The 14,601-nt window shown below is 50.3% G+C and overlaps 1 protein-coding gene across 1 annotated transcript; it reads left to right on the plus strand.

The window, feature by feature from the left end:
* Positions 1-6: 6 nt before the first annotated feature.
* Positions 7-10,571, plus strand: MUC17 (mucin 17, cell surface associated; the record flags this gene model as incomplete). Its single annotated transcript, XM_012663935.1, has 10 exons — positions 7-1,658; positions 2,091-2,217; positions 2,596-2,654; positions 5,378-5,529; positions 6,026-6,094; positions 6,191-6,350; positions 7,302-7,463; positions 7,622-7,719; positions 9,259-9,335; positions 10,530-10,571. Coding segments are annotated over 10 exons (2,598 nt in total), but the record flags the coding sequence as incomplete, so codon positions are not given.
* Positions 10,572-14,601: the final 4,030 nt, after the last annotated feature.

The following is a 14,601-nucleotide window of genomic DNA, read 5'->3' on the forward strand; positions in this document are numbered from 1 at the left end:
ACTGTACTTGAAGCCAGCTCTTCCCCTACCCCAGTGGAAGGCAGCACCCTGCCTTTGTCAACTCTCAGTGAAGGCAGCACTCCATTCACAACTCTCCTTGTCAGCACGTTCCCTGGGACCAGTCCTACTGGGGCAAGCAGCACAGCAACAACTGCAGGTGCTACCACCACATATCTGCCCACTTCTACAGCAGCCATTTCATCTTCTACCCCTGTTGAGGGCACCGCCATACCTTTCTCAACTCTGAGTGCAGGCAGCACACCAGGAGCAAGTACCCTCTTTAGCACTACACCTGGCACCAGTGGCACTGAGGCCAGTGCAACACCTGTTGACGCCACCACATCTGTGAGCACCTTACTTGAAGCCAGTTCTTCTCCTACCCCAGTGATAGGCAGCACCTTGCCTTTTTCAACTCCCAGTGAAGGAATCACTCCAGTAACATCAGTTTTTGTCACTATCCTATCTGGCACCAGTCCTTCTGAAGTTATGACACCTTCCTCCGCTGGTCATGGCAGCACATCTTTGCCCATTTCTGAAGCCACTTCATCGCGTACGTCTGTGGCAGGCACGACCTTACCTTTGTCTACTGTAAGTCAAGATACCGTACCATTCACAACTCTCCTTTTCAGCTCTCCACCTGGGACCACTTCTACCGAGGCCAACACAACTCCTTCACCTTCAATTGATGCCACCACCTCCTTTCCCACCTCTTCCGTTGCAGGTTTATCTACTACGTCTGTGAAAAGCACCACCATGCCTATGTCAGCTACTAGTGAAGGGGGCGCTTCATCTATAAGTTCCCTTGTCACTACCACACCTGGGACCAGTCTTTCTGGGAGTAGCACAGCGTCGACCACTGTGGACACCACTACACTTTTAACAAAGTCTCCTGACACCAGTTCTTCTCATATACCTATTGAAGGCACCACTATGTCTTTGTCAACTGGTACAGAAGGAATCACCCCTAGGACAACAAGTTTTGTTAGCAACCCACCTGTGACCACTTCTATTGTTGTTGTCACTGCAACAAGTGTTGCTGGATCTTCCCCTGTGACAACTTTCACCAAAGTCCCCACACCATCAACCAGTAATAGTGGTGCCACCACATCTTTTTCAACTGCTACGGAAGTCACAGTCAGTGCAACGACTACTGGCGACAGCCCCATATCTGTGTCCATGTCTACTGCACCCAGCACACCTGCCACCTCCAGCAGTGGCTCTACCACCTCTGCTTCAACTGCCCCTGCAGCCGGTACACCTGCCACCTTCACCTCTGTCCGCACCAGTCCTGGGACTCCCCCATCAGAATCCAGCATGTCATCCACCATTGCCTCCCACACCGCCTCTCCTGTGTTTCCTCCTGCTCACTCCAGCAGACCCCCAACAGCTTCTGCCTCCTCCACACCTGGGACCCCTGCCGTTGGCACCACCACAACAACCATGTCGAAACGCAGCACACCGACTACGCCCAGGTCCACGGTGTCTACCCCTACTGTCCCCACCAGGCCCGCTACTCCTACAACGAGAACCACCCCCACCCCAACTCCCGCTGTGGTCAACTGCCAGAACGGAGGCACCTGGGATGGGATCAAGTGCGTGTGCCCCAGCCCGTACTACGGGCAGAAGTGTGAGGACGTGGTCGACAGCCTCGAGTTGGGTGAGCATCAGCCCGGGGCCCCCCACCCGCAACCCCAGGCCCAGCCTCCACACAGGCCCCTGTCCCTGCCCCACCTTGATGCATGGCTGGGAATAGGGCCTCCTCTAGGCTGTATTTTTTTACCCAGTGGTAAGAAAGTTAAAACACTGAAAAATGCATAAGAAAAGAAAGGTACATTTTGGAATGAAATACAAACGTGGCACAGCATGTTACCATAAAACACACTTAAAATAAATGAGTATGGGATGGAGCAGGAGGCAAAACATAGTGCTCCTCTCTCCAGGGGCACTCTGGCGAGACAGAGAGGGCCAGGGCAGGGGGCCGGGGAGGCTCGGGTCACTCTTTCCACCCAGGTCGCAGCTGCTGGGGTGCGGGTCTCCCAGGTAGGTGGCTGAGGGGACGCTTTGCTCAGTCAGCGCTGCTGTTGTCCATCCCCCTCAGAGCCAGTCTTAGCCCGAGTAGAAGTGACCGTGACAGTGACCAATCAGGAGTTCACCAAAGAGCTCCAAGACCCATCTTCTGTGGAATTCCAGGAGTTCAATAAGACATTTTCGGAGCAGGTGAGCCTGGAAGAACAAGGCCCCATGGCCACTCAGCTCTCCCTGGGGAGGAGCCTGTAGGGGTTAAGAAAGCAGCTGAGGGCCCTTCTCTTGTCAAACCTGTGTGAGTTTCTCAGCTCTCCCATGTCCTCAGAGCTTGCCAGGGAGGGAGGGGGAGGATGAAGCCAGGTTTCACTGGGGGTTGCAGAGGTCCCTGGTGCAGGTCCCTGGGAAGGGGCGACTCCATTTGGCAAGTGTGCCATGGCCAGCTTGGGATGCAGACCAGGACATGCTGTGGGACAGGACAGTCAACCGCTGCCCTCCCGCTGTCCCACAGAAAGCCCTGGCAGTCCCCAAGGTGGGTCCTCAGGGATGACGTGGTGGCCCCTTGCCTTTCAGATGAACATCATTTATTCTGGCATCCCTGAGTACATAGGAGTCAACATCACAAGGCTGAGGTGAGTATCTGCAGCAAGAGGTCTGTGGAGTGGAAGGGGAAGTCATGAATATAAAGGCAATTATGGCCATGCCCCTGTGTTCCTCTCTTGGGCTGCCATCGCAGAATACCACAGACCCACTGGCTTAAACAACAGAAATTTATTTCGCACAGTTCTGGAGGCTGGGAATCCAAGATCAAGGGTTTCTCCTGAGGCCTCCCTCCTTGGCTTGCAGACGGCAGCCTTCCCACTGTGTCTTCACGTGGTCTTTCTCTGTGCACACACATCCCTGCCGTCCTTTGCGTCCAAATTTCCTCTTCTTATAGAGACACTAGTCAGATTGGATTAGAGCCTACCCTGATGGCCTCATTTTAACTTGATTGCCTCTTTAAAGACCCTATCTCCAAATACAGTCACATTCTGAGGTTCTGGGGGTTAGGTCTTCAACACATGAATGGGGTGGGGCATAATTCAGCCCATAGCACACCCTAACTATGATGATTTTACAAACCTTTTTCCACTGACAGCTTACGACCACCCTGTGAGAGAGGTCAATGGACTGTCCCCATTGTGCAGATGAGAACACCGAGGCTCACAGAGATGCAATGACTTGCCCGAGGCATGGGTTATACAGTGTGAGGGCCGAGATACAAACAAGCCCTGTTATGTCAGGGACAGACTGACAAACCAGAAAACCTGGGAGCGACAGCTTATTCTTCAGAGTTGAAGACAAATATTTCAGCCTGGGAAGGGGAACCCCCAGGGAGAAGGGTCTCCAAGTCCATGGTCGTCTCGTATTCATTCCCACTTCAGCTACAGTGGGATTCTGTTCCGTAGAACCCCTCCCCTATTATCAACCCCAACTTTATGAAATCCTTGAATGGTGCTGGCCAAGGGGGCTTGCATGGGTCCCCCCTCAACCGCCCCTGGATGGTGAGGGAAATACTTCCAATGGCTTCTCAAAGTCAAGATTCATAATTTTCATAAGGAACTTAAGACAGTAGGAAACAGAACAGCACAAAAAACACAGGAAAACAATATGATTCAATCTCTTTCTCTCTCAATTCTAATATGAAACCTTTTCTCTCTAACAAGAGAGGCTACCCCAGGTGGGGTCCAGGTGGGGTTCCCAGGCCCCTCCCAGTCCTTGTTCACGACAGGTGTCCTGGTCACCTTTGGTGGCTCTTTAATGCTCTTTAGCAAGTTAGCTCCTCTGCCTGAGAAAGGCATTTTTCTTTCCTGCCCTAACAGTTCTGCCAGGACTAACATGCACTGACCCTGTTGGGCTCTCTTTTGTCCTCTGCGGGGAGAGGGTGTCTGTAGGGCCAGGCCCTCTGTCTCTCGGGGGGAAGGGGGAGGACGGGCTTACACTCCTGTCCCAGCTGGCTGCCTGAAGGCACCTCGGGCTGTCCTCCCTGGGCCGACTGCTGGCTGCCCAGTGGGTGTTGCCCCCGCCCCTGCCCCTGATCCTCCTGTGAGCCCAGTAGCTGTCAGCCTTACGACATCCTACATTCCCCTCTACCGCACCTCCGCAGGCCAGATAGGAGGAGGACCTGGGCTCTGGGGGCTCCTGCAAGACACACAGCAGGAAAGTCACTTTTGCCCAGAGAGCAGCTCCCGAGAGGTCTGGGAGTGGGCAGATAAGAAGTGAGAATCCCTCACTTCCAAAGCACAGAAGCAAGAGCCCTGGAAGCATCCATCTAGATCGGGCCCTCGTTTTACAGATGAGGAAACAGGCCTGCGAGGCTCATCGACTGGTCCAAGGTCCGTGAGTGCCAGGGTTTCATCTGCATCTCTAACGCCCACCACGCCTCAATAGGAGGCCAGTGAAGGAGCTTGGGAGGCACCCAAGGCCACCCCCACGTGGCTTCTTGTTATCATTACTTCCGTATTGTGAAAGGCGGCCTGGAGCCAGAAGATCCCCTGGTCCTCTAACTCTTATGTTATTCTCATTCTACTATTATATAGGTTATATTAATATATATTATAACACATGTTATATAATTCTATTATTCTATATGTCATATGTAATGTCATCCTAATTACAATGCTCTCCTGTTAGTATTCCCTCCAAATCTGCTGTTTATGTTTAAGCCTCGGAATACAGTGTTCAGGAGGAAGAAAGGGAAAGGTTGTGCTTGGACTTCCAGCATTTAGGAAGCTTGAATTGTGAGCATCGGAAGGCTGGACTTTAACTGTATTTTTAAATCCAGAAAGTACCTGTTGCTGGGGAGCAAATGAAACCCTGCACGCTTCAGAGGGAAGTAATTTGCATTTTGGAATATGAGCTTGCTGACATAAAGGCATTCCTGGTTCTCTTTTGCAAACACAGGGGCTGGACCACTCTAACTGGGCTTGGAGTTAGGGAAGAGGAAAGTTAGCCACCGAGCAGGAGCCATGCTGTTTTGACAGGACCGGCCCTGGCTTCTAAATCTTGGGAGAGACCTCTGCCTGGGACTTTACCCTCTGGGGTGTCAGAGACCTTTTTAGAACCTACAAAAATGTGTGCGGTTAGAAAAACTGCACATATGCACTTTCGCATTTTTACAGTCTTACGAGGCTCCAGACCTGTCCCTGGAGATTCGGGAGTGTGCCAGAGCACGCCCAGTGAGGGCGGCCGTCCTCTTAACCGTCCTGCCCCCAGCTCTGCCTCTCCTGGGCAGCAGACAGGGCGCAGCCTGCCTGGGGAAGGGGTCGGAGAGGTGAGCACCAATTCTGACCCCAGGACCTCTCCCCGCCCCCAGTCCCGGCAGTGTGGTGGTGGAGCACGACGTCATCCTGGAGACCACGTACACCCTAAACTACCAGGAAGTCCTGGAGAAGGCTTTCGAGGAGGTGAAAGAAAAAATCGAGGAAGCGACCAAAGAGCAAATAATGAATGATAGTATCTGCCCAGGTACGCTCCTAGGCCTCCAGGGGGCAGACGGGGGTGTCCTCAGAGAATCTTAACCTTTGGCATCCTCCAGCCCATTTTGTCCCTGGGGTGGGGCAGGGGAGAGATGCCTGAATCGGCCCCAAAGCTAGTCGCTCAGACTGGCAGACTCCAGGACAGCCTCGGAAAGGTGTCTGCGCGGCCAAGCGCACACGCAGGCTACATCCCGAGGGGCGCCAGTACCGAGGGGTACAGGCTAGGACAGTCTGCTGGAAAACAAGGACTTGGCCATTCGCGACGCAGATTCTTCTAAACATAAGGAGCCGTGTGCGGACCATGACAGAGGGCACATGGGACACAAGGACACGGGGAGGCACATGACACTTGCAGGATCACCATTCTGGAGGGTTGGACGTGAGGCTGGTGACCCTCACTGCAGGGGCTGTTCCCCACTCCTCTCCCCCCCATACCTCCCGCCCCGTGAGCACATCGTAAGGGGCTTTACGTGTCTCCTTCGCAGCCTTGCTGTGTTTCAACTCGACCTCCACGAAGGTGCAGAACATTACAGTGGCCTCATACGACCCTGTAGGTAGGTGACACAAGGGGAGGCTGGGGGGGTGGGAGCCCAGGGGGAGCCAGACGGCGCCCCCAGCCCCTGACCACCGCTGCTCTCTGTGCCCCTCAGAGGCATGCCACGAAAAAGCCGGGAACTTTAGCGCCTACTTCACGGTGGAGTACGAGGACGAGCAAGCATTCTGCATCAACCCCTGCATGTCTGGCTTCAGCATCTCCATACCCTGTAACTTTGGCAAGTGCCAGCTGAAGCTCACTGGCCCGAAGTGCTAGTGAGTGTCTGGCCCTTGGCCAGCCCAGCCCAGCTGTCCTCCTCACCCCTCCCCTCGGGCCCCACCCAGAACACAGCCTGGAGGCCAAGGCTGTGGGGCCGGGTACCAGGCCTCCTGACTGCATCTGGCCAGAGGAATTGGGCTGGGGGATGGGGTGGGGGACATGCATGCTCCAGCCCAGTGGCTGCCCTTCCCGGGGTCCTCCCTGTGCTGAGCAAGGCTGACGATGGTGACAAGCTCCAAGGAAGCTCAGGAAGCTCCCAGTGCCACAGGGAGGACAGAGGCCTGGCCTCGGGGGAGAGAACAACATCCCCTGAGGGCACAATACAGAAAGAGGGCCACACACCCACTGGGCAGGGGGGACAACCTGTAAAGCCAGTCACAGAGGGAGGAAGGCCAAGAAAGGCATTGGCACCTGAAACTGAACCAAAGGGACAGAGACTGCTGGAGCAGCAGCTGTGGGGAGGGAGCCCTCGTGTGTGAAGGACCGAGTAGTTGTTCTGGGAAGAGGGGTCACAAGCCGGCAAGTGGAGGGAAGGACCAGGGCTCAGGGCGTCTCTGGGGGGTGGGGGAAAGAGCTTCAGGGGTGAAACAGGAGCTCTGGATCAGGGATGGGTGTGGCTTTTCTGGGCAGAGAGGAGGGATGGAAATGAGGATGGCTGATGGGTGGGTGGAAGGGTGTCTGCAGAATCCTCAAGTCCCTGGGGGTGCAGCCGAGGGAAGCCCTGGGGCTGGGCCAACTGTCCTGGGTCCTGGGCTGCTACTGGGCAAAACTTAAGGGCCCAGGGTGGGTGTTGGGCCCTTCAGAGGCTGGCCCCATGCACGCTGCCCTTCGTCTCCACCCATCCCCTCGGGGCTCCTTGTCCTGTACCCTGGCCATCCCTCTGTCACCTGGTCCTCTGCAGGGCCGGGTTCTGAGGCTGACGCTGACTCTCTTCTCTCCCTTCCCAGCTGCCTGAGCACAGAAACTCACTGGTACACTGGTGAGAGCTGCGACACGGGCATCCAGAAGAGCCTGGTGTACGGGCTCCTGGGGGCAGGGGCCACGGTGGTGCTGGCCGTCCTTGTTGGCCTCTTGGTGCTCACGGTCCACTCCAGGAGACAAGTGAAAAGGTGAGCTGCCGCCACCCCCTCTTCCATCCTTCTGTCTTCAATCACTTCTTCCTCGAGGTGGACAGTGGGGTAGCCAAAGGCAGGGACATAGCTTGTCCCCGGGTCCTTGTCCCCGTTCCCCAATCATAATAGGGTCCCTCTGGTGTTTCTGTCAATAGGCAAAAGTACAGATTGTCTCAGCTGTACGAGTGGCACGAAGAGGATGGCAGACCAACCCCTGGGACCTTCCAAAACATCGGCTTTGACATCTGCCAAGGTATTGGCAATCCTCAGTGCACTCGGAGTGGCTCAGAGTGTGGAAACACACACGTGGGAGGCAGGTGGGAAGACACTGGGGCTTAAAGGAGCAAAGGGGGAAAGGATTTCCCATCTCCAAAACATTTGGCTCTGCACTCAAAACCCTATTTCCCTTGCTGGCTCCGGCGAGACCCTGAATGGGTCCAGCGTAACTAAACCACTGGGTCCTTAACGGTGGTAGATTTCTCTAGAACACAAAACTGTGCCCATGTGAACCTACATGAGTACCCAGGAGTGGGTGAGCACATTAACAGGTGAGTTATAGCTCAGTAAAGAGGTTAACATTAGATTTAGTTAGGTTGAATGCACATGTTAAAATTTCTAAAAATAAGAGTCTTTAAATTCTCGAGAAGGAAAGACATGGAATGAGAAAATTTCTACAAAAGGTCTTTAAATTCTAAAGAAGGGAAAGATTGGAATAAGGGAAAAGTCCAGTCAATCCACAAAAAGGCATGAAAGGGAGAAAAAGAAAAAGTCAGGACAGAGAACACAGAACAAGATGGCAGAAAGTAATCCAAGTTTATCAATAATCATAATGAGAGTGGATTAAACACTTGGGTTAAAAGAGTGGATTTTAAAATCAAAGGTGTGGGAAAAGACAAAACAGAGCAATTCTTGTATGTAGCTACATTCATCACAGGCAAATTCACTTTAAAGCAAAAAGAATTACTAGAGATAAAAACGGTTAGGATTGGGAAATAGCTTCCGCTGTTAGGCACAGGTCTAACCTGTGTGCCTTATTAGTACAACTTCAAAATATACAAAGCAAAAATTGACAAAACTACAAGGAAAAATTCACAAATCTGCCGACATGGTGGGAGATTTTTAAAACACTCTTCTTAGTATTAAATAATTGATTGATCAAGGAAACAAAAGTCATCAAGGATTACAGAACTTTTATACAAAATAATTTACAGTCTTAATACAATACGGAACACCACATTCAATGACCGGAGATTACACATTCATTATAAGAGTCCACAGAAAAATTGTAAGAGTGGCCGTACACAGGCCGTAAAAAAGTCTCAACATATTTCCAAAAAATGTATTTAAATCAGACTATATTATCTGATCACAGTGCAAGTAAGTTGGACATCAATAATAAAAATATTTCTGAAAAACGGAAATCCCCTATCTTTGGAATTTTTTTTTTAAAGTTTCTAAATAACTCATGGACCAAATAAGAAATCATAATGGAAGTTAGAAAATACTTGGATCTGAGTGCTAATGAAAATACTTGGTATCAGAACCTGCAGGATGCAGCTACAATTGCGTCCCACATTCAAAATTCAGAAGGAAATGTATAGCCTTCAAATGCTTGTGTTAGGGGGCTGCTGAGGCCAGGTAATTTAGGTAGTCTGTCACATTTTCAATGGTTTTCAGTTTCCTGGGAGTGGGGACAGACTCCATCATCCTCCATTAGGTGGGATTAGAAGGGGAGAAGAGAGCTTGTCTTTCTAACCACCTGTTTCCGTGGGGCTTTCTACCCCTCCAGAAGAAGATGATTCCATCTACCTGGACTCCATCTATAGTAACTTCCAGCCCTCCCTGAGCACCATAGACCCTGGAACAAAGGTAAGAAGTGCCCAGACGAGATGCTTGTCTCTCCTCACCCTGAGACCCCAGCTCTCCCGCTACACGATAGAACCTTCAAGACAGCAAAGTTGGGTTTACGGTTTGTTGGTCCAGGTGACCGCCCTGACCCACACTGCCAGGAGAGGGGCATATCTCAGGGTGAGATAAGAGCTAAACGGCAAGGTGGGGCCCCCTTCTCTAGCTCCCTGGGACTTCAAACTCTGAGGTCTCCTTCTCCACTCTAAGCATGTCTTTGATGGCCCACTTATTTAGTGATTTTAATTTTTAAACACACATAAAAGTCAAAATAGTAATGCAAAGAGCTCAACAATGTTCAACATGTTGCCATGTTTTCTTTCTTCATATCTGTTTATTCACTAACATTTGCTAAATCATTTGGAATTCAGTTGCAAACACTATGACACTTGATAACTAAACACTTCAGCACACATTTCCAAATACCATTATCACACCCAATAAATTGATGATAATTTCACAATATTATCCAATATCTAATTTTCCAATTAGTCTAGGGACATCATTTATTATTAGTTTTTTTCAGATGTGAACACAACAAATTTTACTCACTGGCTTTCGTTATGTCTCTTTGGTTTTTTTAATCTAGAATGGGCTCCTACCTTTTTAAATATATTGATTTTTTTTAAAGAATCTAGGATTATTGTCTTGAGGAATGTCCCATACTCTTTATTTGTCTGATTACTTCCTCATGGTGTCATTTAACTTGTCCCTCAATCCTCTGTATTTCCTATACACTGGAGGTCAGGTCCAGAGAGTTGATTAGAATCAGACTAAATATTTTTGTTGTATCATAGATAATGTTATTACATCACCTGAAGAAGTACATAACATTGGGCTGTCTTGCTATGAATAAGGCCAAGATTGGTTACTTGGGTAAGGGGTGACCACTTCTTAATTACCACCTTAATGCTATTTCAACTGGATGGATATTTGAAAGTAGAAGAAATACCAAGTGTGATTGGCTTCAGGTGCTGTATCCCCTAGAGAAAAGCCTTGGGGCAAAGATGAAATCCCTGGTCAGGATACCTGTAAACCTAGCTGGTGGGGAGCAGAAGAAACAGTTGGTTTGTGCTAGACTCTAGGTAACAGGACAAGCTTCCAAAACCCAGGTTCCTCATGTGCCCAGCCCTCACCTAGTCTTATCTCTCTTTTCAGATCCAAATTCAGAGGCCCCAGGTGATGATGACAGCATTTTAAGACACAGTCAGTTTCATGTAGAGTCCTGGAGAGAGGAGACTCCAGTTCAGCTAAGCTTGGTGGAACATTTCCCCATTGAGAGCATTCCACGCGGACTTGATGAGAAGCAACCCCTGGACTTACCAAGGAGAGAGAGAAGAAAGACAACAGTGCTGGGAAACTCTCCAATAGAAACCAAGGAAGCTCCAATGGGCTTGTCATGATACCAGGCTACGCCTTCCTGCCTGTTTCCAGAGAGGTTCCTCCTCATGCCTGCCCAGGTTCAGCACCAAGGACAGTGCCTCACCAGCCCGTTTACAACTGTGACCCCCATCAACACTGGACTGCACTTTACGTTTTACAAAATACTCTTTTGAGAATTAGAGCATCCCATCTTCATGGAAACATATATATAAGAGTATATAAAGTACATACTATTGTGAGTATTTTTATAGTTCTTATTTTTATGGGTTCTGATTTTTCCTTGGGAAATATAATAATATGTATTTATAAACACTCAAAACAATAAAATCAATTTCTTTACAATTTTCATGGTCCCCAGTTGCTTCCCTATACAAGTGCAAGAGGGCCATTCCCAGTGTCACCGGCAACACTTGCTGGCCCAGAGGATGCCAGGAGTGGAGGCAGGACCCATACGCCCACTCACCCAAGGCAGGGACTCACTCTCTACCAAGTTCTCCTTCTGGAAATGGGCGGATGTTTCTTGCCACAGACCTAAAGAGAGGGAGACCTGGGCTCTATTTCCAGCTTTCTCATGAACTCCCTGGGTTAAATTTGGGAAAACTCATTTGACCATTGGGTTTCAGTCTTGCCCTCTGCAGAATAAGGACTAGGTTGTTTCTAAAGTCCCCTTCATCGCTGTCATTTTTAACACTTTTAGGACGCGTTGTTATGATTCTAGCCATGCTGCTCAGGATTCATTTTGTTCTAGAAGGTCTCTCCCCAGGGACACCCCAGGAAAGCTTAACCCAAGACAGAGCCTAGACTCTGCTGCCCCCTCGTGGACAGTCTGAGCATCTGCAGGCACCTGTCAGCCTCCAGCCATTCCCTCCTGGCCTCTCCCACCAGGAATCTTCAGCTGCAATTGATTCATTCCTATATTTGCCCTCAAAATCCTCAACTTCTAAAACTGAGGCTGAATCCATATGCCTTCACTTTCAGACCTGCTCCCTGCCTCCCACAGGCCCGGGCATCTGTGGCCATGGGAGGGGGCATGTCACAGGGCTGCGGACCCCACATCCTGTCTGGAAAACTGCATTATCCACCTCACACCTTCCTGCTGTCTCACTCCATCCACCCGATGGAGAGGCAGGACAGGGCAGCCAAATACACGGGCTGCCCAGGCCCAGCTCTCAGCAAGCCATCGACTCCCTGGGTGAGCTTAGGAAAGTAACTTCTTCCCTCCGAACCCGTGTTCTCCCATCTGTAAGAGCCCAATGGCCATTTACCATGTGCCAAGCACTGTTCATCATTCCTGATCTACAAATGAGGGAAACTGAGGCAAAGAGACATCCAGTGACTTGTCCAAGATCAGGCAGCCAGCGGGTATGAAGCTGGGGTTAGAAGCCGGGAGTCTGGTGGTCAATCCTGTGTTTTGGGCCATCAGTTATACGCTCTCCCTATGGGGTCGCTCTCGGGATAAACTGGGTTAATCCATGTAAAATGCTTGGAACAAAGTCAGGCACATAGAAAGTTCTGAAAGAAAGAAAGAGTGGCAGGGAGACAGAGCATTAGCTATTGTTGCATCAGCTTCCTTCTTCACAGTTCTCTCTTGGCAGCCCCTCGTTCTTTCTCTGTTTCTTTCTTTCTTTTGTTCATAGCTGCTTTATTTGTAATAGCCAAAAACTGGAGACAACCCAAAACTCCATCAATAGTTTAAAGATAGAAAACAGGTGAGAAAAGTTAAGTAACTGGCTCAAGATCACAAAGAGACTAAAATGGCAGGGCCAGAATATGAACCCAGGTCTAAAGGTTTACAAAGCCCAGGCCTCTTTCCCCTTTGCAAAACCATACTGGGCTACCTTCCAGAATTACTGCACGATAAAAGCTCAAATACCAACCAAATTCATATCAGTCAGGCCAGAAAACAAGTTTGCTCCTAGGCCTAGGGAGATAAGGAGCTGAGAAGACTTGACTTAAAAGCTAGGAGAGTTCGGGAATGGATGGAACCTTAGGTGATCCACCAGCTCAAAGATCTGTGCTAAAAGCAGGGCAGGTTCCAGACCCTCTTATAGAAGTTACAGGGAATACTGGCCTTTTAACTTCCTCAGCTAAAATCCCATCGGTATGCCACCCAGCCTTCTGCCCAAAACAGTAAATTAGGTTTATTCTCAGATCTAAGTTAAAGGCAAAACAAAACCCTAATTTAAGTTTAGAGATATCTCACACTGTCAGGTAATTCTTTGCCATCAAGAGAGAAAAATCCTCTATTCCAAAATATAAGAGATATAACGCAAAGGTAGGAGCAAGGTAACAATAGTTTAATAAACAAATAAAAATTTTTTTTGAGATAGCATCTCGCTCTGTTGCCCAGGCTAGAGTGCAGTGGCATCATCATAGCTTACTACGACCTCAAACTCCTGAGTGCCGCAGCCTTTGTTCTTAGTCTCTTCTTCCCCCTGCTCCTCCAACATGGAAGGGTGATGGTTGGACTCCGGGCAAGTTGGAAGGAAGGCCTGTCACTTTGCAGAAACAGGGAGATCCAAATGCACAGAGATGCCAAAAGATGGTAGGAGGCAGATACACCAAGTCACAGGGAGGAGGGTCCGTGGGGGCTTAAAGGCAAAAAGGAATTTAGGGACCACGCCTCTGGGCTCACCCTGACCACCTGTGCTATCCCGCACAGTCATGAAGGTCCTCATGCCACTGCTTGCCCCTCAGTGCTGCTCCTACCTGGACCCACGGGTCTGCTCATGGCATCGCCTCGGGCCCAGCCTCACAGCTGCTCTCCCTATGGCCTGTCCTGTTGCTAATCACTGCTTCCTCCTGAAGCCCACCGTTTCCTTCCCAACTGTGCTGTTCACATGCTCAAAACACTGACACTCCTGCCCTCTGATTAAAGCAAAATCCACTCCTCAGCATGGTTTTCAAAGTCCCTGGAACCGGGGCTCATCTCCTCTCCCGGCTCCATCTCGCCTTCCACCCACGCCCCACCGCGTGGATTGCTGAACTGCCATCTGCTCTCCCGGGCAGCTTCTTTAACCTCATCCTCCCACATCATCCTCTCTAGAACCTGACCCATCCTGCAACTCCAATTCCACTTCCTCCAGGAAGCCCTCCCTGATACGACCCTTGTATATGTCTCTCATCCCATTCACCATTTCCCCTTGTCAATTCGAGGGTGAGGGTGAGGCTCTGGTCCCCCCTGTGCCTGGTGCATAGAAGATGCTATGAATGCTAACAATTAAATCAAAATTCATCTCCACAAAGTCTTAAAAAACACCTCCTGTCACATTCATCCTGTCCTTCTGGTGTTCCTTTGGGGCTTGTATCAACACGACATAATCAAATTCTCATTTGTTCTCTAATTGCTTCCTGCGTGCTTCTCCCCAGTCCTGTGGAAAGTGCTGTCCCCTGTAGGCCGCAGACTCTAGCTCAGGCTGTGCAAGCTACGGGCACTGGTACACCCTGGGCTCCTCTTTCTCCTGAACCACGGCCAAACTTCTCCCTTTCTGGAAGGGATCAAGACAAAAAGAATGGCCAGCAGAGCTCTTTCTCCATCCCTGGGGCGCCTGGATTTGAGAACGAACACAGCATCCGGATTTTTCTCCTTCTCTGAGTCTTTCCAGGTCATCCCAGGTCGCCAGACACCCTGGGGGTGGGACAGGAATGCGATGAGCCTGGAAGTTCAAGGACCGTCTGCTGACATATAGACCAAGGCTGATGCCACCAGCCCACTCCCAAAATGTATGGAGTTGAAGGAATCATTTTCCAGAGCACCTTGTCAAATTCAGGTCTCTGGCGGGCAGACGAGAGCTTGGCCTCAGGGATGACAGCAAGGGCCTTGGCATTTAGAACCCCAGGAATCGTG

The sequence above is a fragment of the Propithecus coquereli genome, unplaced genomic scaffold (assembly GCF_000956105.1).
Source record: "Propithecus coquereli isolate 6110/MARCELLA unplaced genomic scaffold, Pcoq_1.0 Scaffold840, whole genome shotgun sequence".
NCBI classification, from domain to species: Eukaryota; Metazoa; Chordata; class Mammalia; order Primates; family Indriidae; genus Propithecus; species Propithecus coquereli.